The sequence below is a fragment of the Hemitrygon akajei genome, chromosome 13, assembly GCF_048418815.1.
Source record: "Hemitrygon akajei chromosome 13, sHemAka1.3, whole genome shotgun sequence".
NCBI lineage: Eukaryota > Metazoa > Chordata > Chondrichthyes > Myliobatiformes > Dasyatidae > Hemitrygon > Hemitrygon akajei.
The window spans coordinates 66,973,659-67,000,106 of NC_133136.1; the positions used below are offsets into that span (position 1 = coordinate 66,973,659).

General features: G+C 42.6%; 1 protein-coding gene across 5 annotated transcripts in view; it reads left to right on the forward strand.

Annotated features, from left to right (window-relative positions):
* arap2 (ArfGAP with RhoGAP domain, ankyrin repeat and PH domain 2) overlaps positions 1–26,448 on the forward strand; it is a 420,641-nt gene that overhangs the window by 59,001 nt on the left and 335,192 nt on the right. For 4 of the 5 annotated variants that reach the window (XM_073064859.1, XM_073064858.1, XM_073064860.1 and 1 more), the window contains 2 exons: positions 10,847–10,981; positions 20,374–21,479. In XM_073064859.1, the coding sequence (XP_072920960.1) occupies positions 20,572–21,479 (908 nt within the window). In that variant the 5' untranslated portion in view covers positions 10,847–10,981; positions 20,374–20,571. Of the gene's footprint in view, positions 1–1,373; positions 1,396–10,846; positions 10,982–20,373; positions 21,480–26,448 lie in introns of those variants that run through there. The other variant, XM_073064862.1, reaches the window with a different exon arrangement.

Below are 26,448 nucleotides of genomic sequence, written 5' to 3' on the forward strand. Positions count from 1 at the left end.
CCTTCTGTGATTGAGAATACAAAAGTTTCCCCACTCACTAAGTGAAGAAATTTCTCCTCCACCTCCCAGTCCTTAATGTTTTATCCTTATTCAGAATCTATGATTTGTGGTCTAAAGCTCTCCAGCATCTTTGGCAACTACACTGCTAAACTGTCAGATTTTTGGAGGTTTCCGTGTTGTTCTAAATTTGTGAATTCCGTCTGTGCTGGTTGACTCAATTTTTCTTTGTATGCTAGTTTGCAAGCTTGCTTTCAGTAAATGATGTATGAATGCACTTGCCTCCCTTTGTACATTAGCATTTCCCAAAGTTATCTCCACTTCAATACTCTGTATGTCTACTTTCTGCCAAAATAGATAATTTCACATTTATCTGTGTTGTATACTTTTGCCATGTATTTGCACACTCGGTTAACCTGTTTAAAGAGCCTTGAAGTCTCTGGAAAATCTTGTTGTGACTCATGATTCCCCCCTGGTTTCATGTAGTCAACAAGCTGAGGAATAATTAATTTAGTTATATCAACTAAGTCATTGATGCATATTTTGAACAATGGGGCCAAAATACTGATTCTCAGGTACCCTCTCAGCAAAAAAAAAGACCTGTTCACTTTTACAGTGTTTTTCTGTTTGATCATTACTTTTAAATTCAGGTAGATTACTTCTGAATTCCATCTGCTTAATTTTGCAAATAACCTTTTATCAAAAACCTTAGGAAAGGTCTAATACACCACATTCACATGTTTATGGTCATCTATTCTTTTGGCTACCTCCTCAAGAAACATTCTTGAAGTTTTGTGAAACACAGGTTTTGTTTCTTTAAATTCATATGGGCTTTTGATAGTTCCATTGATATTAGAAAAGTTGTCCTGTTAGTACATGCATTAAAATAAACTCCAGTGATTTCCTTTCCACCGATGTTGGGCTAACAGGTCTGTAGCTCTTGCTCCTTTTTTAGATCATGTGGAGTTGTTACCAAGCTTCAATCTCCGAGAATTGTTTTGTTATTTGTAGATGTGATGTTTTGTAATTCCAGAACATAAAACTAATTGAAAGGAAAGCAAGGGGAGTATGGGGACAAAGTGTCTACTTCGTCCGTTACTTATAGCGAGGCACACACGTTTGATGTGATGGTGTAATGACATACAGGTGTCCCCCACTTTCTGAACGTTTGCTTTACGCAACTTCGCTTTTACGGAAGTCTTACATTAGTACCCGTTTTTGCTAACCAAAAGAGGATTTTCGCTTTTATGAAAAAAGACACCTGCTTTAAACTTGTGTTTACCCAGAAAAAGACTGCCATAGACCGTGAAGCCTTGCGTGGGCAGGTGTACGCACATGCGTGTATGTGCCGATTTTTCTTTTCTACAAATCGGTTTTGGCTCAATCTTTCCAATTCTGGTAAGCGAAACTACACTGTACATACATTATTTCTATTTTATATCACTGTGTATTTATCATATCATTCCTGCTTTTACTATATGTTAGTGTTATTTTAGGTTTTATGTGTTATTTGATATTATTTGGTAGGTTATTTTTTGGGTCTGGGAACGCTCAAAAATTTTTTCCATATAAATTAATGGTAATTGCTTCTTCACTTTACGCCATTTTGGCTTATGAATGGTTTCATAAGAACACTCTACCTTCAGATAGCGGGGGAAACCTGTATGTCATTCACATAGTTTTACACGTAACTCTTAATGAATTGTATAAATAAAAAAAATTCTTAACCAAACAATATATTTACAATATTATTCAAATATTACTGAAATATTAAATGCACAACAGTAGAATCTTGACAGATGACTCCCCATGTGCACACTCTTTTAATGACCCATTAACTTTTCTAGATTTTAGATTATCAGGCCTTGTGGATTTATCAGCTTTCATTTCCGTTAAATTCTCTGGCACTTTTTCACTCATACAGTATTATTTAATTTCCTCCTTGCCATTCTCTCTTGAATCTATTGCTTGCCTGAATTTGTTTGTGTCCTCTTTTGCAAACAGGACTTAAGTGTTTGTTTTACTGGTTCTGTTGTTTCTTTGTTCCCCATTTGTCTTCACTCATCTTTTCTTTGTACGTATTTGTATGTTGTACTGTTTGATTTTATGCAGTTAATACCCTTGTGCTTTTTCCTCTCTTATTTAATCTCTCGGCGCTAATGTCCTCTATTCATAATAGCTCACAATTTTCAGACTTTAGTTAGCAATGCACGGATTTATTCCTCTGATTGAGAGGAGGTTAGGTCATTCTTTCCTCATGTTTGATGTACTGCCATGAGATTTCATGGAATCTGGAATCAATGTTGCGGGCCGACAGGTTTGCATATTGGGTGATTCTGGATGCGGACAGGTTTGCATACTGGGTGATTCTGGGTGCGGACAGGTTTGCATATTGGGTGATTCTGGATGCGGACAGGTTTGCATATTGGGTGATTCTGGATGCGGACAGGTTTGCATATTGGGTGATTCTGGATGCGGACAGGTTTGCATATTGGGTGATTCTGGGTGCGGACAGGTTTGCATATTGGGTGATTCTGGGTGCGGACAGGTTTGCATATTGGGTGATTCTGGATGCGGACAGGTTTGCATATTGGGTGATTCTGGATGCGGACAGGTTTGCATATTGGGTGATTCTGGATGCGGACAGGTTTGCATATTGGGTGATTCTGGGTGCGGACAGGTTTGCATATTGGGTGATTCTGGGTGCGGACAGGTTTGCATATTGGGTGATTCTGGGTGCGGACGATTGTGTCAGGCTGATGCTGGACTAGTTTATGGGGAAGCTGTTCTGGTTTAAGTATCACTTCACAGAGTAACTTCGCCGTGTCTGAGTTTGGCACTTCTGCTGATGCTGTGCATTTGTTCAGATATTAATAATCATTTTCCATACATTTTTTGGCTCTAAGAACTAGTAAGAGCCTTCGGCGTTAAATTGCACTAATGAATTATGCCTTCCTGCCTTGTTTCTTGTTAAATTGGTCTTTATTTTTTTTACTTTCTCCTTCCTGCTTTTCTCTTCACTTCACCTTTCCCTAGCCTCTCTGTTCTCCTTTCTCAACCCTGTTCTGTCCATACTCACTCTGGTTCTCTGCTTGCTCTTTACTAACTGCATGCAGTGCCACTGGAAATCAGGCTTTAAAGGTTATAAAAGGGCTTCATTCAGGATTTGACAATAGACAATAGGTGCAGAAGTAGACCATTTGGCCCTTCGAGCCTGCACCGCCATTTTGAGATAATGGCTGTTCATCTACTATCAATACCCAGTTCCTGCCTTGTCTCCATATCTCTTGATTCCCCTATCCATAAGATACCTATCTAGCTCCTTCTTGAAAGCATCCAGAGAATTGGCCTCCACTGCCTTCCGAGGCAGTGCATTCCAGACCCCCACAACTCTCTGGGAGAAGAAGTTTTTCCTTAACTCTGTCCTAAATGACCTACCCCTTATTCTCAAACCGTGCCCTCTGGTACTGGACTCTCCCAGCAGCTGGAACATATTTCCTGCCTCTATCTTGTCCAATCCCTTAATAATCTTATATGTTGCAATCAGATCCCCTCTCAATCTCCTTAATTCCAGCGTGTACAAGCCCAGTCTCTCTAACCTCTCTGTGTAAGACAGTCCGGACATCCCAGGAATTAACCTTGTGAATCTACGCTGCACTTCCTCTACAGCCAGGATGTCCTTCCTTAACCCTGGAGACCAAAACTGTACACAATACTCCAGGTGTGGTCTCACCAGGGCCCTGTACAAATGCAAAAGGATTTCCTTGCTCTTGTACTCAGTTCCCTTTGTAATAAAGGCCAACATTCCATTAGCCTTCTTCACTGCCTGCTGCACTTGCTCATTCACCTTCAGTGACTGATGAACAAGGACTCCTAGATCTCTTTGTATTTCTCCCTTACCTAACTTTACACCATTCAGATAATAATCTGCCTTCCTGTTCTTACTCCCAAAGTGGATAACCTCACACTTATTCATATTAAACGTCATCTGCCAAGTATCTGCCCACTCACCCAGCCTATCCAAGTCACCCTGAATTCTCCTAACATGTCACACTGCCACCCAGCTTAGTATCATCAGCAAACTTGCTGATGTTATTCTCAATGCCTTCATCTAAATCGTTGACGTAAATTGTAAACAGCTGTGGTCCCAATACCGAGCCCTGTGGCACCCCACTAGTCACCACCTGCCATTCCGAGAAACACCCATTCACCGCTATCCTTTGCTTTCTATCTGCCAACCAGTTTTCTATCCATGTCAATGTCTTTCCCCCAATGCCATGAGCTTTGATTTTACCCACCAATCTCCTATGTGGGACCTTATCAAATGCCTTCTGAAAATCGAGGTACACTACATCCACTGGATCTCCCTTGTCTAACTTCCTGGTTACATCCTCGAAAAACTCCAATAGATTAGTCAAGCATGATTTGCCCTTGGTAAATCCATGCTGGCTCGGCCCAATCCTATCACTGCTATCTAGATATGCCACTATTTCATCTTTAATAATGGACTCTAGCATCTTCCCCACTACCGATGTTAGGCTGACAGGTCGATAGTTCTCTGTTTTCTCCCTCCCTCCTTTCTTAAAAAGTGGGATAACATTAGCCATTCTCCAATCCTCAGGAACTGATCCTGAATCTAAGGAACATTGGAAAATGATTACCAATGCATCCGCAATTTCCAGGGCCACCTCCTTTAGTACCCTAGGATGCAGACCATCTGGACCTGGGGATTTGTCAGCCTTCAGTCCCATCAGTCTACTCATCACCGTTTCCTTCCTAATGTCAATCTGTTTCATTTTCTCTGTTACCCTATGTCCTTGGCCCATCCATACATCTGGGAGATTGCTTGTGTCTTCCTTAGTGAAGACAAATCTAAAGTACTTATTAAATTCTTCTGCCATTTCTCTGTTTCCCATAACAATTACACCCAATTCATTCTTCAAGGGCCCAACATTGTTCTTAACTATCTTCTTTCTCTTCACATACCTAAAAAAGCTTTTGCTATCCTCCTTTATATTCCTGGCTAGCTTGCGTTCGTACCTCATTTTTTCTCCCCGTATTGCCTTTTTAGTTAAGTTCTGTTGTTCCTTAAAAATTTCCCAATCATCTGTCCTCCCACTCAACTTAGCTCTATCATACTTCCTTTTTTTTAATGCTATGCAATCTCTGACTTCCTTTGTCAACCACTGTGGCCCCTTTCCCCCCTTTGAATCCTTCCTTCTCCGGGGGATGAACTGATTTTGCACCTTGTGCATTATTCCCAAGATTACCTGCCATTGCTGTTCCACTGTCTTTTCTGCTAGGATATCCGTCCAGTTAACTTTGGCCAGCTCCTCCCTCATGGCTCCATAGTCTCCTTTGTTCAACTGCAACACTGACACCTCCGATCTGCCCTTATCCTTCTCAAATTGCAGATAAAAACTTATCATATTATGGTCACTACCTCCTAATGGCTCCTTTACTTCAAGATCGCTTTTCAAATCCTGTTCATTACATAACACTAAATCCAGAATAGCCTTGTCCCTGGTCGGCTCTCGTACAAGCTGTTCCAAGAATGCATCCCGTAGGCACTCTACAAACTCCCTATCCTGGGGTCCAGCACCAACCTGATTCTCCCAATTCACCTGCATGTTGAAATCCCCCATGACTACTGCGACATTACCTTTGCCACATGCCAATGTTAACTCCCTATTCAACTTGCACCCAATATCCATGCTACTATTTGGTGGCCTGTAGACAACACCCATTAGGGTCCTTTTGCCCTTATTGTTCCTCAGTTGTATCCACACAGACTCCACTTCTCCTGATCCTATGTCCCCCCCTTGCATTTGGTCTGACAGGTAACTCAACACTCTTCTAGTTTGATGGATGGAACAAATCTTTTTATGTTCCTTCCTATTTTTTTCCTGTTGTGGGCAGACGGAACCTGATAAATAACCACTTCTGCAGCAATAAAATCACAAACAGAGTTTAAAGCAAATAATAACTGTTGTAATGTGAGTGTTATTAAAAGTAAGTTAATACTAATCTGGGAGTTGTTGGTAGCAAGAGGCAGGATCCGGGGTTGGCGGGGTCTTTAGTTCCGCTCTTTTTTACTCCCAGTATGCACTGTATATAGTTCCTCCACCCAGGCTGCATGAGGTACCTGGAAGCCTCTGTATTGTAAATATCATTTGCTGTCCCAGATAAAGATGCTCTTTTGGCCATCAAGTTGTCGAGTGGTCTTTTTGTAAAGTAGAAGTTACCACATATTTTTGGTGACGAGGTAAACTGGTTTTGTGGACGGGTCGGCTCCGTTTTCGACCAGGAGCTGTGAGCATGCGAGGAGCCTCGTGTTCGGATGGCTACATTCGGAATGGTCGGTGTGTTCAACGAGCAAATTGAGGAGTGGCCGGAGTACGAGGAAAGGTTGGGCCACTTTTTCTGTGTTAATGGCATTACTGACGAGGCTAAGAAGCGCTTTATTCTCCTGAGTGTGCGTGGGGAAAAGACGTACAAGCTGATAAGGAACTTAGCTACACCGCGGAAACCGGGAAAAATTCCATACGACGAACTGGTCAAGCTTGTGGGGAACCACCACAATCCGAAACCTTCGGTGATAGTTCAACGGTTCAAGTTTCACAGCCATGTCTGGAAGCCAGGTCAGTCTGTAGGCGATTTTGTGGCCGAGCTTCGGCAGCTGTCGGAGCATTGCGATTTCGGAGCCGTGTTGGATGACATGCTCCGTGACAGATTAGTATGCGGCATTAATAATGCCACCGTTCAACACCGCTTGTTGGGGGAAACCCCACCGTTGACTTTCAAGAAAGCCCTAGAGATTGCTCAAGGCATGGAGTTGGCTACTAATAACGCCAAGGATATACAGAAAGGATATGTGGGGTCGCAGTCAGCGGCAGTGCTCCAAGTCAGGAGGGAGACTGGTAGACAGGAAAAGCGGGTGGAATGTTTTCGGTGTGGAGGAATGCATTATGCAAATGTTTGTAAATTCAAAGATACTGTCTGCCATGCTTGTAGCCAGAAGGGACATTTAGTTAAAAAGTGCAGGAGCATAAAGGGTAAGGTTAAGCCTGGGCAGGGGAAAGCTCAACAGACTCAGGCAGCCACACACCACCTAGGAGAAGCAGACGGAGAGGCAGCGTGTGCCTACAAGAAGTCTGGGGTGGAAACGGATGAGGGACCCCATAAACCATATTATGCCACAGTCACTGTCAAGGGAAAGGACATTAAGTTCGAGATTGATTCAGGGGCTACTGCATCGGTCATTAGTGAAGAGACCTACAGGAAGACATGGGGATCCAACCTGCCTCCCATCGGACCATCTAAGCTCCAACTCAGGACCTATATGGGGCAGCCCATACCTCATTTAGGGGTGTTATATGTGGATATTTCGGCCAGGAGCCAGAAGGCTGAAGCCAGGCTGGTGATAGCTAAGGACAGTGGGCCCAGTCTTTTGGGCCGCGATTGGCTTCACAAAATCCGGCTTACCTGGCATGAATTTGAATATGCACACATGACGGAAGAGAATGAGGTGCAGCGTGCAGATGAAGTCGCGGATGGCAACGTGAGTGACAGACATAGTCCGGACACATTTGAGAGCGAGCTCGCAGCACAGCTTGCGGCTCTTCAGCCTATTACAGGAGCAATTGAAGTTACCCCCTCGGCACTGAAAGCCAGCACACCACTTCTAGTACGGCGAAGCAGTGACCCAGCTCTTGTACCACCTGCCCAGTTACAGCAAGGTGCATCTCAGCCTGGTGATCCCGCTAACAGGAACCTGCATGTGAAGCCAATCGTAACAGTAGCAAACGGGGCACCTGCAGACAATGTAAGAACAGAGCCTCCAGGACCACCAGACAAGCATTCAGAAAGCACTCCAAGTGATTTGACAAAGTAAGTAGAATTTTCTGGAGGTAGTGGCCCCCTGGGAATCCATGTGGTGCCTTTTAACTCTATGCTGAGTGGAAGATTCCTTGGCCTGAGTATTTGTGGTATTGAAGAGAACAGCTGTTCAAGAAAAGAGAACTTGCTCCAGGAGAATGAATGTATCATCAAAATCAATGACTGTGATTTAACAGACAAGACCTTTGTTCAGGCACAAGAGATTTTCCGAAACGCATTGCAATTTCCTGCTGTTGAACTCCAGATAGTTCCAAGTTATAACAAGGAACTCTAAGAAATTTGCAATTGGATTTATTCTGAGCCACAGAAGTTCCTTCTTCAGTGCGTTCCAAGCTAGGTGGCAAACCTGCAGATGCCGTTTATCCCAATAATGCTGAGAATAGCTTGCCACCGATTTCAAAGAAGCTCAGTAGTCCAAAACAGTTAAGGAGCAATGACCACTTAATGCATACCAGGAAAGCATGTCCACCAGTGACTTTGCTAGAGGGAGAGACACTGGCAGATGGGGCAGAGTTGCCTGAAAAGGATGGACTTTCTCATGCGGACACACAGACCTCTCTCGTGTCCCCAACACTAGATCCACCCAAAACATCCTCACCAGTGGAGCCTGCTGGGTCACCGGGGGTAGTGTGTAGATCGCAGCGCCCTTGCAAACCTCCTGACAAACTGAATCTTTGCTTGGATTGTTTCTTTTGTTGTTAGATTGAATGTTGAATTGGCCATGTTTTTAAGGTGTTTTTGTATTGGTAACCTGTTGCAAATGATATCACTGTTTTTATTTCCCAGTTCTTCTATGTTTGGGGAATGTTGGATTTTAAAGGAGGAGAAGTGTTGTAATGTGAGTGTTATTAAAAATAAGTTAATACTAATCGGGAAGCTGTTGGTAACAAGAGGCGGGATCCGGGGTTGGCGGGGTCTTTACTTCCGCTCTTTTTTACTCCCAGTATGCATTGTATATAGTTCCTCCACCCATGTGCACGAGGTACCTGGAAGCCTCTGTATTGTAAATATCATTTGCCGTCCCAGATAAAAATGCTCTTTTGGCCATCGAGTTGTCGAGTGGTCCTTTAGTAAAGTAGAAGTTACCACAATAACCTTGCCTTGCTGACCCTTAATGTGTGACTGGATGTGTGGTGAAGATTTGAAGAAATTAGTAGATGATCAGCCATGATCTCAGAATGGTGGTGTAGGCTCGAAGGGCCGAATGATCTACTTCTGCACCTATTGTCTATTAAAATAGTGCGGCAAATGATACTGCTGGACATTGCTACCAGATACTGTTGTGCATCGGCCAGTGATTGTGGCTTTGCTCTGTGTTTTGCTGGTTCAACGTAGGACAGAAGTTAAGGCAGTCTGCATTCCACTGCAAGTGCATACATAGCTTTGTATTTGGCCGAACTTGTTCTGATTTGTTTTGAGTTTTAAACATGCCCATTTTCTGTAGTTTTCTGGGCCTCTTGAAGATTTTGGAACCATACACTAGCATTAATACATCTGTGTGAGAGGAAAACATCCAAGTTTTGGGAGTCATTAAATAACTTACTACTTGAAGTGTGGCATTATTTAAAAATTTCTGTATATAACAAAAGAAAAAAGACAATTGTAAGTGATTAAAATAGCATTTCCTTTCATCGTAACCTTCAATTAGAGCTGACATGCAAGGTAATTTGGCATTATGAGTGTTGAAAATAAGTTCAGCACCACAGCTAGAGTTAATTTTAAGAACAAGCTGAGGGCTTTTCAGGGGCACTGCATATATATATAGAGCAATGATTAAAAATCCTGAAACAGCATTCTGATGCCTACCATTTAAAGGCCATCATGGAGAACTATTCTCACGAGTAAGAACTATTTGCGTTGATAGAGCACCTTTAGTTTACAAATAACATGCTAGGTTGAGACCATTTTGAGTGTAAATTAAAATGATTAATTAAATAATCTTCAGGTTGGGTCCCATCTGTAGTAAGAGAAGCAGTGTAAGCATTTCAAATCTGAAACCCGTTGTCAAAAGGAAATAGAGGAAGCTTATTAAACTGCAGGGGAAGGGGGTATCTCGAAGAAGGTAAAACCAGGGTAATTATGGAAATGAGCTGTAAGCACAGTTATCTGGTCACAGGGTGAATAGAATCAGTTAGAGGATGAGAGCATAGACAAAAGAGTATGTTCTGATGAAGGGTCTTGGCCCGAACTTATTCCTCTCCTTTGGCACTGCCTGACCTTTGTGTACTCCTAGCATGTTGTGTTCGCTCCTCTGGTTTTCCAGCTTGAGTATTTCCCCCATTCCCGGAGAGAGGAAGAGTGGAAAGGGGTAAAAAAGGGTTGCAAATGGAACTATCCCTGCAAAATACTGAAAATGGAAGAGAGGGAAATGTGTCCAGCAGTAGAATTACTTGGAAGGTGGTGAAATGATTAATGTGTTTGGTGGGTAGAAGGTGAGGACTAAGGGAGCTCTTTACATGTTCAGTTCTGGAGGGGGGGGGGGGTGGGGGATTAACAGCAGATGTGCAAGAAATAGATGAGAAGCAGTGAGGAGCTTTGTTAGCAATGGTAGAGGGGAAGAATCAGTTCAGAAATAAAGATGTTATAGTCACCAGCAGAGAAAGTACTCATCAGAGTAATCATGATGGAGACAAACAAACTAAGACAATGGAGTTGAGCTCTTCAAGGAGACAGAGTAGGACATAGTGGAGCTGAGATGGCTGTCTGGACAATAGTCAAGATTACTTTGTCCACAACTTATCCCTGTGCCACTCCACTTTTACCCTATTGGAGGCCTCCCCTCCTTGCATCTTTTAAAGCTCCTTTTGTCCCCTTTTCAGTTCTGACAAAAGGTCTCTGATCTGAAACCTTGATTTTACTTTCCCCATAGATGCAGTACAACCTGTTGAGTATTTCAAGAATTTCATGATGTTTTATATTTCTGATATCTAGAGTTTGTTTTTACTTTCAGGGTTGGGTAAGCATCGTGCCCTCTGATGTGAAGCGGGTAAGAATAGGAAGGAAGAGACAAGACCAAGAACTCAACAGTGAAATTTTGAAAAGAGGCACTGAGGAATGGAAGCAACGTATGGTTACTGAAGGCAAGGTAAGGTGTTTGAATGATTTGCAGTTAATGGAGAGAGTGAGTCTGACTGAGACAGCCAAGTTATAGTGAACTGTGTTGAAGTGGATTTCATACAACAAATTCACTCACTATCCAGTGTGACGGTAGTTACTATACAATCAGAATATTGATGAGGCATGAGAGAGGCCCACCATCCTTGTTCTGTAGAGCAGCCAATTGTGTCCCATTTTCTCATTCTTTCCTCATGATTTTGCAAACACTTTTTCCTCAAGGGCCGATCCGATTCTCCTTTGAAATCCTTGATTGGCTGTTTTACCAGCCTTCCCAGCAGTGAGTTCCGATGATAGCAAATGCATGTGTGTAAAAAAAAACAATAAATATCTCACATCCTCTTTGATTCTTTCACCATTTGTTTTCAGTTTATGGCCCCAGGTTTTGAACCATCTGCAAATAGGAGTAGCTCTTCTCCACTCACAGTCTCTGATTGATTTGATGGATTGAATTTAAAAAGACTGAACATGTTTTTTGTGCATTTGTTGTTTTAGTTCTGAATTTAAAGCATTTGGGAAGTGTGAACTGCTGAACCAGTCATTTTATTGGCAATTCCTTTAAATGGTCATTTACTGAATTATTCATTAATGTCCTCCAGCCTTTGATAGCAAATGCAAGCAATGCTAAATTTAAAGCAAAAGTAATCATTAATTGAATATGACAGGGCACCATCAAATTCAATGTCTTTTTCTGGAAAATTATTCAGAAACTATATAGAAACATTTTATTAAATATAAATGTGAAGTTGTGAAATAGTTTTTCTTTTTAATTCTGTGATTCTTAAAATCTGAAATGCTGTGACATTGAGGAATAGGTTGCCGTCCAAGTTACTGAGAAGCTCTTGAGGTTGAAAGAAATGCAGAACTGAAAAAGGTGCATTTCCTGTGTTTAAAATTATTTTGAAAATAAAGTAATAAAGAAGTAGTTGAAGCTTCAGTTTCTAAAAAGCTGTAGTTCTTAGAAGATAGTGTATGTATAAACCAAGCTGAAAGAACTGCTGGCTATTGAGTAAGGAGAGGATCATCAAAAATATAATAAACCTTCATGGTTATTTGGCATTAAATTGGTGAATGAGTGATTACACCTGTTGCATCTGGGTTGATTAATTTGGTGGAGAACATACTATTTCTTAGTGATTATTTTTTGCTGTGGAGAAGGATGCAAGAAATTATTTATTTATAGGTAGGCCTCCATTAGTCTCGATAGACCATGGATTTGCACCTTGGAAATTTTCCAGGGCACAAGCCTGGGCAAGGTTTTTTTTTATGGAAGACCAGCAGTTGCCCAAGCTGCAAGTCTCCCCTCTCCACGCCACCGATGTTGTCCAAGGGAAGGGCATTAGGACCCATACAGCTTGGCACTGGTGTCATCGCAGAGCAATGTGTGGTTAAGTGCCTTGCTCAAGGACACACACACAGCCTCAGCCAAGGCTCGAACTAGTGACCTTCAGATCACTAGACGAACACCTTAACCATTTGGCCACGTGCCAAAATTTATTTATTTATAGAATAACAAAGATGATGTAATTGTTGAGTTTCTACCGGAAAGAAAACTGTTTTCATTTCATTTTATGTCCTGGAATCTTGGCTCAAACAGCAGAATAGGTAATTTTTCCTTTAGGGCATTATACAGTGCTTTATAAAAGTGTTCAGCCCCCCCTCTCCACCAACCTTTTGTTCACATAAATATTACAACCAGGGATTTTCATCAATTTAATTGAGAATTTTTATTTGTGAATCACATGCTCCTTTTTTCATAGTAGAGCTCCAAAAAAAGGGAAGATCGTAAAACATGGGAAACTAAGAATTAAAAATTGTAATTTCAGCAACTCAAAAGTATCCATCCTCTTTGCTTTTCATTTAGTTTAATCACCTCTCGCAGCTACTACAGTGAGTTGGCTTTATGGGTATCTCTCTATTGGCTTTGCACAACATGATAGAGCAGGATTTTTCCATTCCTCCTTGCAAAATTGCTCAAGCTGCGCCAGATTAGTTTGGGAGCGGCAGTGGATAGCAATCTTGAGGTCTTGCCACAGATGATTGATCAGGTTAAGGTCAGGATTCTGACAGGGCCACACAAGGACATCAATATTCTTCTTTTGAAGCTAGTCCATAGCTGATCTCACAGTGTGGTTTGGGTCGTTGTTCCGTTGAAAGACAAACTTCCTCCCCAGTTTAAGTTTTCTGGCGGAGCTAGCAGGTTTTCATCTAGAATCTCTGTATTTAACAGCATTCATCTTCTCATCAATCCTGACCAACTTTTCCAGTCCGTGCTGCTGAAAAACATCTCCATATAGCATGATGCTTCCTCCACCATACTTTACAGTAGGGATGGTATTTACCTGTCTGATGTGCACTGTTAGATTTAAGCCACACATACCACTCATTGCCTGCAAAGACTTTGCAAAGTGTCACTTAGAATATCCTGTAAAGATGTGGAAGCAGGCCTTGTGGTTAGGTGAGACTAAAATGGAACATTTTTAGCCTCTGCACTAAACTTACACTGCACATCAGCCAGTTAGCACCATCCCTAATGTAAAGGATGGTGGTGATAACTCTGTCTCAGATTGCAGCACTTCATAGAAGATGTCCTTTTCTTTGATATCATTAATTAGAGCATAGCGTTGGATCACAGTCATGTTCACTTGCTTCCCTTTCAGTCTCTCTCATCAGCCCACTGTTGATTGGCTTCCACTCCTGTAAGCACTTCTCAAGGCCTTTCTTCAAAATGGTAGCTACACCATCATCTTCTCTTCCTGAGTATAAAACTGTTTCACCAGTTGCTGTCTTTGGGTGTATCTAAGGCAGGGATTGATAGGTTCTTGATTGGACATGGCATCAAAGGTTACGGGGAGAAGGCGGGAGCTGGGGTTGAGGAGGAGAAAAAAAAAGGGATCTGCCATGATTGAATGGCGGAGCAGACTCAATGGGCCAGATGGCCTAATTCTGCTCTTATCTCTTATGATCTTCAATCTGACTTTCCATCAGCTTTCATTGATGTCCAGTATAGGTAGTCAGTAACGTGTTCCTACAGTTACTTATGCCAGCTTGCTAGTGTTGTACTTGGTTCATACGTTCCAGAAACCAATTTTGGTCTTGGTCTTTGCGGTGTTTGGGGTTTCATTCATGGTGCCAATATCTTCCTCTCAATTTTCAATGCTGCCAGTTGTGCAAGTCCTGTGTAGAGAGTCAAGAATACCATCACAATATAGAAGGATTCTTTCTTGCTGTTTCTGTAACAGTTTTGTTTGACTAGTTAAGGTTTTTAGCCCAGAGCTCAACCCCTGAATCCAGAGGACCATTGGACCACTCTTAATCTGGCCTCTACCCTTTGACCTGTTTGGCATTGTGATTCGACCAAGAACCAGAGCATAAAGCCCTAACTCCAGCCAGCATAGCTCTCCGGGTCATAGAGTCATAGAAAAGTACAGCACAGAAACAGGCCATTTGGCTCATCTAGACCTTGCTGAACCATACAAACTGCCTACTCCCAACAACCTGCACTGGGACCATACCCCTCCATGATCCATCCAAACTTCACTTAAATATTGAAATCAACTTTCATACACCACTTGGGCTGGCAGCTCGTTTCACACTCTCAGGACCCTCTGAGTAAAAATATTTCCACTAATGTTCCCTTTGAACTTTTCACCTTTCACCCTTAACCCATGACCTCTGGTTGTAGTCCCACCCAACCTCAGTGGAAAAAGCCTCCTTGCATTCACCCTATCTTGTATAATTTTGTATACTTCTCTCAAATCTCCTCTCAATCTTATACATTCCAAGGAATAAAGTCCTAGCCTATTCAATCCTTTCTTATAACTCAGGTCCTCCAGAACTGGTAACATCCTTGTCAATTTTCTTTGTGCTCTTTCAGCCTTATTTACATCTTTCCTGTAGGTAGGTGACCAAAACTGCACTCAATACTCAAAATTAGGCCTCACCAATATCTTATACAAATGCAACATAACATCCCATCTCCTGTATTCAGTATTTTGTTTTATGAAATCCAATGGGCCTAAAGCTTTCTTTATTACCCTATCTACCTGTGATGCCACTTTCAATGAATTATGGACCTGTACTCCCTGATCCCGTTGTTCTACCACACTCCTCAGTGCCCTGCTGTTCACTGTGTAAGACCTACCCTGGTTGGTCCATCCGAAGTGCAACACCTTGCACTGGTCTGCATTATATTCCATTTGCCATTTTGCAGCCCATTTTTCCAGTTCATCCAGATCTCTCTGCAAGCCATGATAGCCTGCCTCGCTGGTCACTGCACCCCCAATCTTGGTGTCATCTGCAAATTTGCTGATCCAGTGGACCCAGCACTGATCCCTCCAGCACTCCTCTAGTTACAGGCCTCCAGTCAGAGAGGCAACCAGCTACTACCAATCTCTGACTCCCCGCCCCCCCCCCCCCACCAAAGCCAATATCCAATCCAATTTACTACCTTATCTAGAATGCTGAGTGACTGAACTTTCTTGATCAGCCTTCCAAGTGGGATTTCGTCAGATGACTTGCTAAAGTCCACATGGAGAACATTCACTGCCTTGCGTGCATTAGCTTCCCTGGTAACTTTTTCCAAGAGGCTCTATAAGATTGGTCAGACATGCGAATACCATACATGAAGCCCTGCTGACTATACAAAAACTTGTATATCAGGTTCCCCTGAATATCTTCGAATAGCTTTCCCAAGGCTGATGTCGGGCTGACTGGCCTACAGTTCCCTGGTTTTTAGAGCCTTTCCAGAGTAGCAGACCAACATCGGCGATCCTCCAATCACCTGGCATTAAGGATGATTTAAATATCTCTGAGAGGGCCTTGGCAATTTCTGCACTTGACTCCCGCAGAGTCTGAGGGAACGCCTTATCAGGCCCTGGGGATTTATCCCTTGTGATTTACCTTAGGATAGCAAACACATCCAGCGCTGTATGCTGTATAGAGTCCAGAAAGTTGATGCTGCTTTGCCTCACTTCTATAGTCTCTGTCCGTCTGGGTAAATACAGATTCAAATAAAAAGATTCCCGTCCCCCCACTATCTCTTCTGGCTCTACACTTGGATTACCATTCCGATGCTCGGAGAAGCAATTATGTCCCTTGCAATCCTTTTGCTCTCAACGTATCTGTAGAGTCCCTTAGGATTTCCTTTCACTTTGTCTCTAGCGCAACCTCATGCCTTCTCTTAGCCCTCCTGATATATTTCTTAGACTCCATAAGCACCCCATTTGTTTTGATCTGCCTATACTGGCTATGCACCTCCAATTTTATTCTTGATCTGGGCCTTAATATCGCTTGAAACCAAGGTTCGCTACACCTGTTATCTTTACCTTTTATTCTGACAGCCACATACACACTTTCTATTCTCAAAATTTCACTTTTAAAGACCTCCCACTTACCAAGTACACTTTTGCCAGGAAACAGCCTATCCCAATCCACACTTGCCAAACCTTTTCTGGTACCACCAAAATTGGACTTTTTCCAATTTAGAATCTCAACCCATGGACCAGACCTATCTTAGAAATATAGAAAACCAACAGCACAATACAGGCCCTTCGGCCCACAAATTTTTGCTGAACATGTCCCTATCTTAGAAATTACTAGGCTTACCTATAGCCTTCTATTTTACTAAGCTTCATGTACCTATCTAAAAGTCTCTTAAAAGACCCCATTGTGTCTGCCTCCACCACTGTTGCCGGCAGCCCATTCCATGCACTCACCACTCTCTGAGTAAAAAAACTTACCCGTGACATCTCTGTACCTACTCCCCAGCATCTTAAACCTGTGTCCTCTTGTGGCAACCATTTCAGCCCTGGGAAAAAGCCTCTGACTATCCACACGATCAATGCCTCTCATCATCTTATAGACCTCTATCAGCTCACCTCTCATCCTCTGTTGCTCCAAGGAGAAAAGGCTGAGATCACTCAACCTATCCTCATAAGGCATGCTCCCCAATCCAGGCAACATGCTTGTAAATCTCCTCTGCACCCTTTCTATGGCTTCCACATCCTTCCTGTAGAGAGGCAACCAGAACTGAGCACAGTATTCCAAGTAGGGTCTGATCAGGGTCCTATATAGCTGCAACATTACCTCTCGGCTCCTAAATTCAATTCCACGATTGAGGAAGGCCAATACACTGTACGCCTTCTTAACCACAGAGTCAACCTGCGCAGTTGCTTTGAGTGTCCTATGGACTCGGACCCCAAGATCCCTCTGATCCTCCACACTGCCAAGAGTCTTACCATTAATACTATATTCTGCCATCATGTTTGACCTACCAAAATGAACCACTTTACACTTATCTGGGTTGAACTCCATCTGCCACTTCTCAGCCCAGTTTTGCATCCTATCAATGTCCCGCTGAAACCTCTGACAGCCCTCCATGCTATCCACAACACCGCCAACCTTTGTGTCATCAGCATACTTACTAACCCATCCCTCCACTTCCTCATACAGGTCATTTATAAAAATCACGAAGAGCAAGGGTCCCAGAACAGATCCTTGTGGCATTCCACTGGTGAACGACCTCCATGCAGAATATGACCCGTGTACAACCATTCTTTGCCTTCTGTGGGCAAGCCAGTTCTGGATTCACAAAGCAAGATCCCCTTGGATCCCATGCCTCCTTACTTTCTCAATAAGCCTTGCATGGGGTACCTTATGCCTTGCTGAAATCCATATACACTACATCTACTGCTCTTCCTTCATCAATGTGTTTAGTCACATCCTCAAAAAATTCAATCAGGCTCTTAAGGCACAACCTGCCCTTGACAAAGCCATGCTGACTACTCCTAAACATATTATACCTCTCCAAATGTTCATAAATCCTGCCTCTCAGGATCTTCTCCATCAACTTACCAAACACTGAGGTAGGACTCACTGGTCTGTAATTTCCTGGGCTATCTCTCCTCCCTTTCTGGAATAATGGAACAACATTCGCAAACCTCCAATCCTCTGGAACCTCCCCCATTCCCATTGAAGATGCAAAGATCATTGCCAGAGGCTCAGCAATCTCCTCCCTCACCTCCCACAGTAGCCTGCAGTACATCTCATCCAGTCCCGGTAACTTATTCAACTTGATGCTTTCCAAAAACTCCAGCACATCCTCTTTTTTAATATCTACATGCTCAAGCTTTTACCTTTTTGTATATTTACTTTTAAACTAATGGCATTGTGGTCACTGGATGCAAAGTGTTCCCCTGCACAAATCCCTGTCACCTGCCCTGCCTTATTCCCTAATAGCAGATCAAGTATTGTGCACACTCTTGTTGGGACTTTTACCTGCAGATTAAGGAAACTTCCCTCAACACATTTGACATACTCTATCCCATCTAGTCCTCTTACAGTATGGAAGTCCCAGTCAATATGCAGAAAGTTAAAATCACCTACTAGCACAGCAGTCTGCCATCTCTTTGGAAATTTGTTTCTCTAAATCCTTCCGACTGTTGTGTGGTCTGCAATATAGCCCCATTAACATAGTCATACACTTGTTATTTTTCAGTTCCACCTGTAATGCCTCACTGGATGAGTTTTCCAGACTGTCCTGATGGAGCACAGCCATAACATTTTTCCTGACTAGTAATGCCACCCCTCCTCCTTTAATCCCTCCACGTTTGACAGCTCTAGAAAAAATGGAACACTGGAATATCGAGCTGACAGTCCTGCCCTTCCTGCAACCCAGTCTCACTAATGACTACAATACATAATTCTATTTGCTGATCCATGCACTTCTTGCTTTGAAATACACACAGCTCAGGACATTAGTCATACCACACTCAACTCTTTGATTCCTGACTTTGTCTGAGGTCTTAATAACATCTGTCTCCACAATCTCTCTGCTATTTGTTCTGGCACTCTGGTCCAGTTCAGGTGCAAACTGGCCCTTTGTACAGTTCCCACCTTCCCTGGAAGAGAGCCCAATGATCCAAAAATCTGGTGCCCTCCCTTTTACACCAACTCCTTAGCAATGTGTTAAACCGTATAATCTTTCTATTTCTAGCCTCACTAGCATGTGGGCTTTCTAGCATGTAGCAATCCCGAGATCACAACCCTGGAGATCCTGCCCTTAAACTTAGCAGCTAACCCCCTGCACTCACTTTGCAGAAATTCATCACTCTTCTAATCTATGTCATTGAACCTACATGGAGGACAGCCTTTGGCTGTTTGTACTCTCATTTAAAAATGCTGAAGACTCGATCTGAGATGTTGTTGACCCTGGCACCTGGGAGGCAACATACCATTCAGGAATCTCATTCTTGTTTACAGGGCTTCCTCGCTCATCTCTTTTACCACAGTTTGCCTCTTCTCACCCCTTCCCTTGTGAGTTGCAGTGACCTTCCTCTGCTGGGTCATCCCCCTTGTCCGCCCCAACAGTATCCAAGGTGTTAAACCTGCTTTTGAGGTCAGGGGTACTCTGCACTGGCTGTTTAACCCCTTTCCCTTTCCTGACTGTCACCCAGTTTCCTGTGGTCTGCATCTTGGATGGAACTCTCTCTCTACATGTCCTATCTATCATCCCCTCAGCCTCCCGCGCGGTCTGGAGTTCATCCAGCTCCAGCTCCAACTCCTTAATGCGTAGTGTTAGAAGCTGTGGCTGTATGCACATCTTGCAGGTGTATTCTTCAGGGACTCTGGATGTCTCCCTGCCTTCCCACATCCCTCAAGAGGAGCATCCCACTATCCTGCCTGGCATCTCTACTGGTCTAACTGAGCAAATATAAAGAAGAGAGAACAATAAACTGGGGGTGGGGAGGAGGGGGGAAGCTTGATTTACAGCTTATTGCTTTCTCTGACTGAAGCCTTGATGAGGTAAAGCCCAAAAATCCCCACTCTAACTCTGTCTTCTCCAACAATGGCTGCTCTGACAATGGCCCTGCTTAGCTTTAATTTCTTCTTGCCAATCAATTCTGAAGGCTGATTGACCTCCGCTCTGAGCTTCACACTGCCCTGAGTCACTGCCTTTTCTACTCAATCGATGAACCTGGGTAAACTACGTCTTCTCAGGCTTCTGATCTCTCATTTAGGCATGCAAGCCTCCAAGCCATAACTAGGTTTTGGTCATTTTGGCGGGCCTTTAAGAGAGTTTACCACAGAACCTGGGGCGAGATGAGATAGTGGCGGGGCAGCAGGGAAATTTTGGAAACCTGAAAGGAGCACACTGAGAATGAAGGTGTAGAAATGCGAGAACCACTCCAATTAGAAATAGACACTGAAAGTACTGAGGCAGAGGAAGGAGGAGTAGAGAAATGGGTTGGAAAAATAGAGGAGCTGTGATTAATATCTACTGTATCAGGTCTGCTGGTCAGAGTAATCTTCAATGATTCTGTCTCTGATCAAACTAATACAATTATATTTCTATTCTTTTAGCTTTGTAAACGATGCTGCTTCCTGTAACATCATGAGGAAGAAGAAGGATTACTGTGGATCAGAATAAGCATGAATGCATCTGTGATTATACCGACTGAATGAACTCCAGTGGCAGACAGTGTCAGTTTGCTGGATGTAGAGATATGTTAGGAGGAATTTGTACATTAAGGAGGATGGAATGAGACACAAGTTGCCACGATGCTGTCATCCACTGAGGCCAATAGCAGCGTCATGGACTGGTTGATTGACATTCACCTGGACCAGTACACTGACAATTTCAGACAGTCTGGCTACAGTACACTGGCAGACTGTAAGCACTTAAATAACGAGATTCTTCTCCAGATTGGGATTGCTCCAACAGGACATCGGAAAAGGATACTCAGACATTTGCACAACTTGTTTCCGAAAGCTGATGAGTTAAAACTGCCCAAGTGCCCTGATGAATTGTTGCCCCGAGGCGCAGAATCGGAAAGCAGTAACCAGGGCTTTCCCGCACAGAGTTCACCCAAGGAAGAAGTTGTGAGCAGTTTCCCTGTCTCTAAACTGAGAACTATCTTTGGTAAAGGTGATTTAACTTCAAACCCTACCGATCCAGTGAATGTTAGAGTTATTAACTCAAAAGACAAACGTCCACCTCCCCAAATGCAGTGCGATGAAACACAGGAGGAGTTTTTGCTGAGTAACAGCCCTAAAATAGTTGTATCGGAGAATGACAGTGCCTGCAGTAGTCCATGTGAACCACAAGATGATGTGGTTAGTAGGCCACCGCTTCCACCACGAGTTCATCAGGGAACACCGCCTCTTAAGTTCACCGGAGACAGGATGTCACTGCCTTCTGGTTCTGTTGATTCCTGCCAGTTTTCCTTCACAGCTGAGCATTCCACATCCGAGAAAACTAAACGTACATCGAGCAGTCCAAGAGACTCTGGTCTCGTTGAATTTCAAGGCGAGATGATCCTGAACGATTTCTATGATGGAATGCTGGGCACTTCAGAGCAGGTTATTTCATGTCCTGTGAAAGTGCCTGACTTTCGAAACAGACCAGTACCGCAGCTCCCAACTTCAGGTGTAGCACAAGGAGTTATCCTGAACCCGACAGACAACAGGTATAGTAGCTTCCATTGTAAAAAAAAAATCAGATTTTGTCTTTTTCTCAAAGCGATCATACCAAAGGATTGTGTAGCTTTTACAGGGCTAATTTGGCAAACTTGACATTGTCAAACATCAAAGTAATTGTGCGTTTGCGAATTTCGACATTACTGATTATGTTGAGTGAAATTTTATCTCCTACTGTTTCAACAATAAGTTAAATATATGTTTTAGCTTACTTTTATTTGAGTTTGTTTTGAAATATCGAAATAAACTTATTATGAAATTATTTATTTGTAGACTGCAGACTGGGATCCTTGTCATTTGTGGAGCTGAGTATTGCAAGTAATAAGAAAATGCTTGATAAGATACAAAGGCTATGTAAAATGTGTAAATACAAAAACTTTCTTTTGTTATTTGCATCTTTGACCTTTTTTCTGACTCTTAAAGAACCCTAATTTGTTTATCATTTACCACCCCAAATGGAAGGCATACAGTATGATTGATTTACACAGGATTCATGCATTGGGTCCCTACTTGTAGCTATTTGTCAGAAACTCTCCCCTCCTTTACTTTCTCTATTTGCTCCAATCACTTAATGCTTGCAACCACTAACAGCATCAGAACATCAATGTTGCTTCCACTGAACCTCACTATGTCTTCTGCCCTTTGACTTGTCCCCCATCGCCACGTCAGCGATTTCCTCTGGAGTGCAAAGGTACTATGGAGGTTCACGATTCCAGGTTTGAACTGCTTGTCATATGATCTGGGTCTGTATTTACTGAAATTTGGAAGAATGAGGGGTGACCTCATTGAAACCTATTGAATGGGGAAAGGCCTTGACAGAGTGGATGTAGAGAGAATGTGTCCAATGGTGGGAGAGTCTAAGACCAGAGGACAAAGCCTCAGAACAGAGTGGCATCATTTGAGCATGAGGCATACGGGGAGAAGGTGGGAGATTGGGGCTGAGAGGAAAGTTGAATTAGCCATGGTGAAATGGTGGAGCAGACTCGATGGGCCAGATGGCCTGATTCTGCTCCTTATGGTCTTATGGCATCATAAAAATATAATGGCATCAGTGTAGCCACTCTCTCTGTTGAAGCCTGCGGGCTTGTAATAGAACAGTTCCACATTGTACTTGATGTGTGTGTTTCTGGTCCGTGCCTAATGGTAATTCTTGTTACTCTACTCAAAATGTTGTAGTGGGTATCGTAGTACAGTGTTCGAGTGCAGCCGACTACCAGAACCCGAACAGTTGATCCAAGGTCACGCTCAAATCCCATCATAGCTTCTGGGAAACTTAAATACAAATAAATAAGCACTTATTAGATAAAAAGCCACAATATAGCGACCGTGACCATGAAACTACCAGACAGCCCTTTTTTAAAATAAACTCGTATGATTGATTAATATACCTCATAGAAAGAAATCAGTCATCTGGCCTAGGTGGGACTCCAGACACATCATATTGTTGACTCTGTAATTGTTCTCTGAAAATGCCTCGTCAGCCATTCAGTTCATGAATAATACACGCTTGCCTGCTAGTGACACTCATATCCCGTGAATAAACAATAAAAAGAAATTCTGGCCATCAGTTCTGATGTGCCCTTCCTATTGTCATTCCAGACTTCACTGATGAATAAATAAAAAATATTGAATGGTGTGTATTAAAAAAAATTGCTTATTGGAATCAAAATCTAATGTGTTCTGAGGTCTGTTGTAAACAACTGTACTAATTATATATAAATTTTGTGATTTTTAACCTTTCTCATTACGCTGACTTTAGCATGCGGTTGCTGAATTTTGGACCATAAGACACAGGAATAGAATTAGGCCATTCAACGTGCCGAGCTTGCTCTGTAGTTCCATTATGTGCCTTCAAGTACCCCGAAACCAAATGCTTAATAATTGAGTACAACCATTGACCAGGCTAATGGCCGATAATTCCTTTCTTCTGCATCCCTCCCTCATTAGAGAATGGAGCGATATTTGCAATTTTCCACTCTCCTGGAGCTATCCCTTTTAAAGAAATTAGTGGTTATGACCCAGTCCAGCTCTGGTAAAGTCCTCCCCACCACTGAGCACATTTACACGAAGCATTGTCGCAGGAAAACAGCATCCATCATCAGGGATCCCACCATCAAAGTTACACTGTTCTTGTTGCTGCTGTGAGGAAGAAGGTCCAGGAGCCTCCAGCCTCATACCTCCAGGTTCAGGAACAGTTATTACTCCTCAGCCATCAGGCTCTTGAACCAAAGGGGATAATGTCACTCAGCTTCACTTGCGCCATTGTTGAAATGTTCCCACCACCTATAGACTTACTTTCAAGGACTCTTAATCTCATGTTCTCAATATTTATTGCTGATGCATTTATTATTATTTCTGTCTTTTTGTATTTGCACAGTTGTTTGTGTTTTGCACACTGGTTGAATGTCCAAGTTGGTGCGGTCTTTCATTGATTCTATTATGGTTATTCTGTTCTGGATTTATTGAGTAAGCTTGTAGAAAATGAATCTCAGGGTTGTATATGGTGACATAGATGTACTTTGAAAATAAATTTATGTTGAACTTGGTAACAGAACAATGAATTTATATTGTAATAATGACAATGAGAACAAGTGTATAAAATGTAAGTTGGGCATTTAACTCCTTGTAACTGCTTTGCCATTTTGTACTGATTTTTTTTTACTTCTGCTCCATCCACTTGATATCCCGTATGAAAGACCAATACATTAAACTAATTAAGGTGCAGTGGTGGAAAGAAAATCTAGAATATTAGGTCACTTGAGTATTCTTATTTACTAATTTTAACCAAGTGCTATCAGGAGAGATCTTCCACTGTGTACTCTAGTTATATAATGTTAGCTCAGTAAATGAGTATCGTACAGGGGTTTGTTGCTTCCTATATTTTCATTAAATTGTTATAATCTCCAAGGATAGTGTGTCATGTTGGAAGACTTTGTGCATAATCCCTCAGAATATTGTAGTCACAGCTGTACACAGGGAACATTCATAGGCTTCTCCAGGAATGAGTGCACACTGGGTTTCATTCCCTCCACAACTACGCCTAGATGGTGAAAAACTTATTTTGTGGAGTAGACTGTGTGTATGGGGCAAGGTCAGTAAACCCCGAGCTGGGGAAAGATTGAACTGAATTGACTTTATTTCTTACATCCTTCACCTATATGAGGAGTAAAAATCTTTACCTTATGTCTCCGTTGAATGTGCAATCATAGTAATTTATACAATTCATAATAAATAGAACAGTCAATGTAACATACAAATACACTCAAAACAGTGTGAGTTTTTCAGTCTGTTGGCCTGGTGGAAGAAGATGTCCTGGAGCCTGTTGGTCCTGACTGTTATTCTGCAGTACTGTTTCCCGGATGGTAGCAGCTGGAATCGATTGTGGTTGGGGTGACTCGGGTCCTCAATGATCCTTTGGGCCCATTTTACACACCTGTCATTGTAAATGTCCTGAATCATGGGAAGTTTACAACTACAGATGCACTAGGCTGTCCGCACCACTCTCTGTAGAGTCCTGTGATTAAGGGAGGTACAGTTCCCATACCAGGCAGTGATGCAGCCAGTCAGGATGCTCTCAATTGTGCCCCTGTAGAAAGTTCTTAGGATCTGGGGACCCATGCCAAACTTCCTCAACTGTCTGAGGTGAAAGAGGTGCTGATGTGCCTTTTTCACCACAGAGTTGGTGTGTACAGACCACGAGGTCCTCGGTGATGTGGATGCTGAGGAACTTGAAGCTGTTTACCCTCTCAACCCTAGATCCATTGATGTCAATAGGGTTAGCCTGTCTCCATTCCTCCTGTAATCCACAACCAGCTCCATTGTTTTTGCGATATTGAGGGAGAGGTTGTTTTCTTGACACCACTATGTCAGAGAGATGACTTCTTCCCTGTCGGTCACCTTGTTATTGTTCCAGCCTTCCATTGATAGATCAGGAAAGCCCAGGGGTGGGGGCAGGATCAGTAAAACTTGGGATCGGTCAGTAAACCCCAGCTGGGAAGTGTCAGTGACCTGGGCTGGGTCGGTCAATGGAATATGTATTGCAGTGTTTTCCAGTAACTGATGCTATACCCGAAATTGAAGTTTATAGGAATGGTCCTATCGTTCTTGTTCTAAATGCACCTGAAAGCTCCTGGAGTACAAGCTCTCGTCATTTCCTGTTACAAAACCAGTTTAAAATAGAAAAAGAACAGAAATTCAGTTCTGGTCAAGATGTACCCACTGAATCAGAAAACCTGTTTATCTTGGAGTACTTTGGGCTGGATGATATGAGAAAGTTCTCTACTTCAGGTGTTCACTGAAGTGACCTATCAAATATTGAAAGGCTTAGATAGAGTGGATGTTTCCAACAGTAGGAGAGTCTAGGAACAGAGGGCACAACCTCAGAACACAAGGATGTCCCTTTAGAAAAGGGATGAGGAAGAATTTCTTTAGCCAGAGGATGGGTGAATCTGTGGAATTCATTGCCACAGACTGCTGCAGAGGTCAAATCATTGGGTATATTTAAAGCTGAGTTTGATAGGTTTTTGATTGTTAAGGGCATGAAAGGTTACGGGGAGAATGGGATTGAGGGATAATAAATTAGCCATGATGGAATGGCAGACTAGATTCAATGGACCAAATGGCCTAATTCTGCTTTTATGCTTTATAGTCTTATGATCTTTTCCTTTAAAATATAGCAATTTGCTGGCTTCCCAAGTGCTTTTTTTTTTTTGCAGTCCCCCCTGGTGACTACAACCGAGCTGGTGAAAAGCTACAGACTTACAGTGAAATAAATCACAGCTAGCTTTGATGGATAATGTCAAATGACTCAGATTGCTGATAGCTGAGTGGGAGTCGAATGATGAGCTTATTTCTTTCATTAGTATTGTATGTTCATTCCTAACTGCGTTTGTGAAAGTGGAACTGAGCCACCTTCCCAACCTGTGAACTATTTCAGGTTGTAGTTAATAGTCAACCATG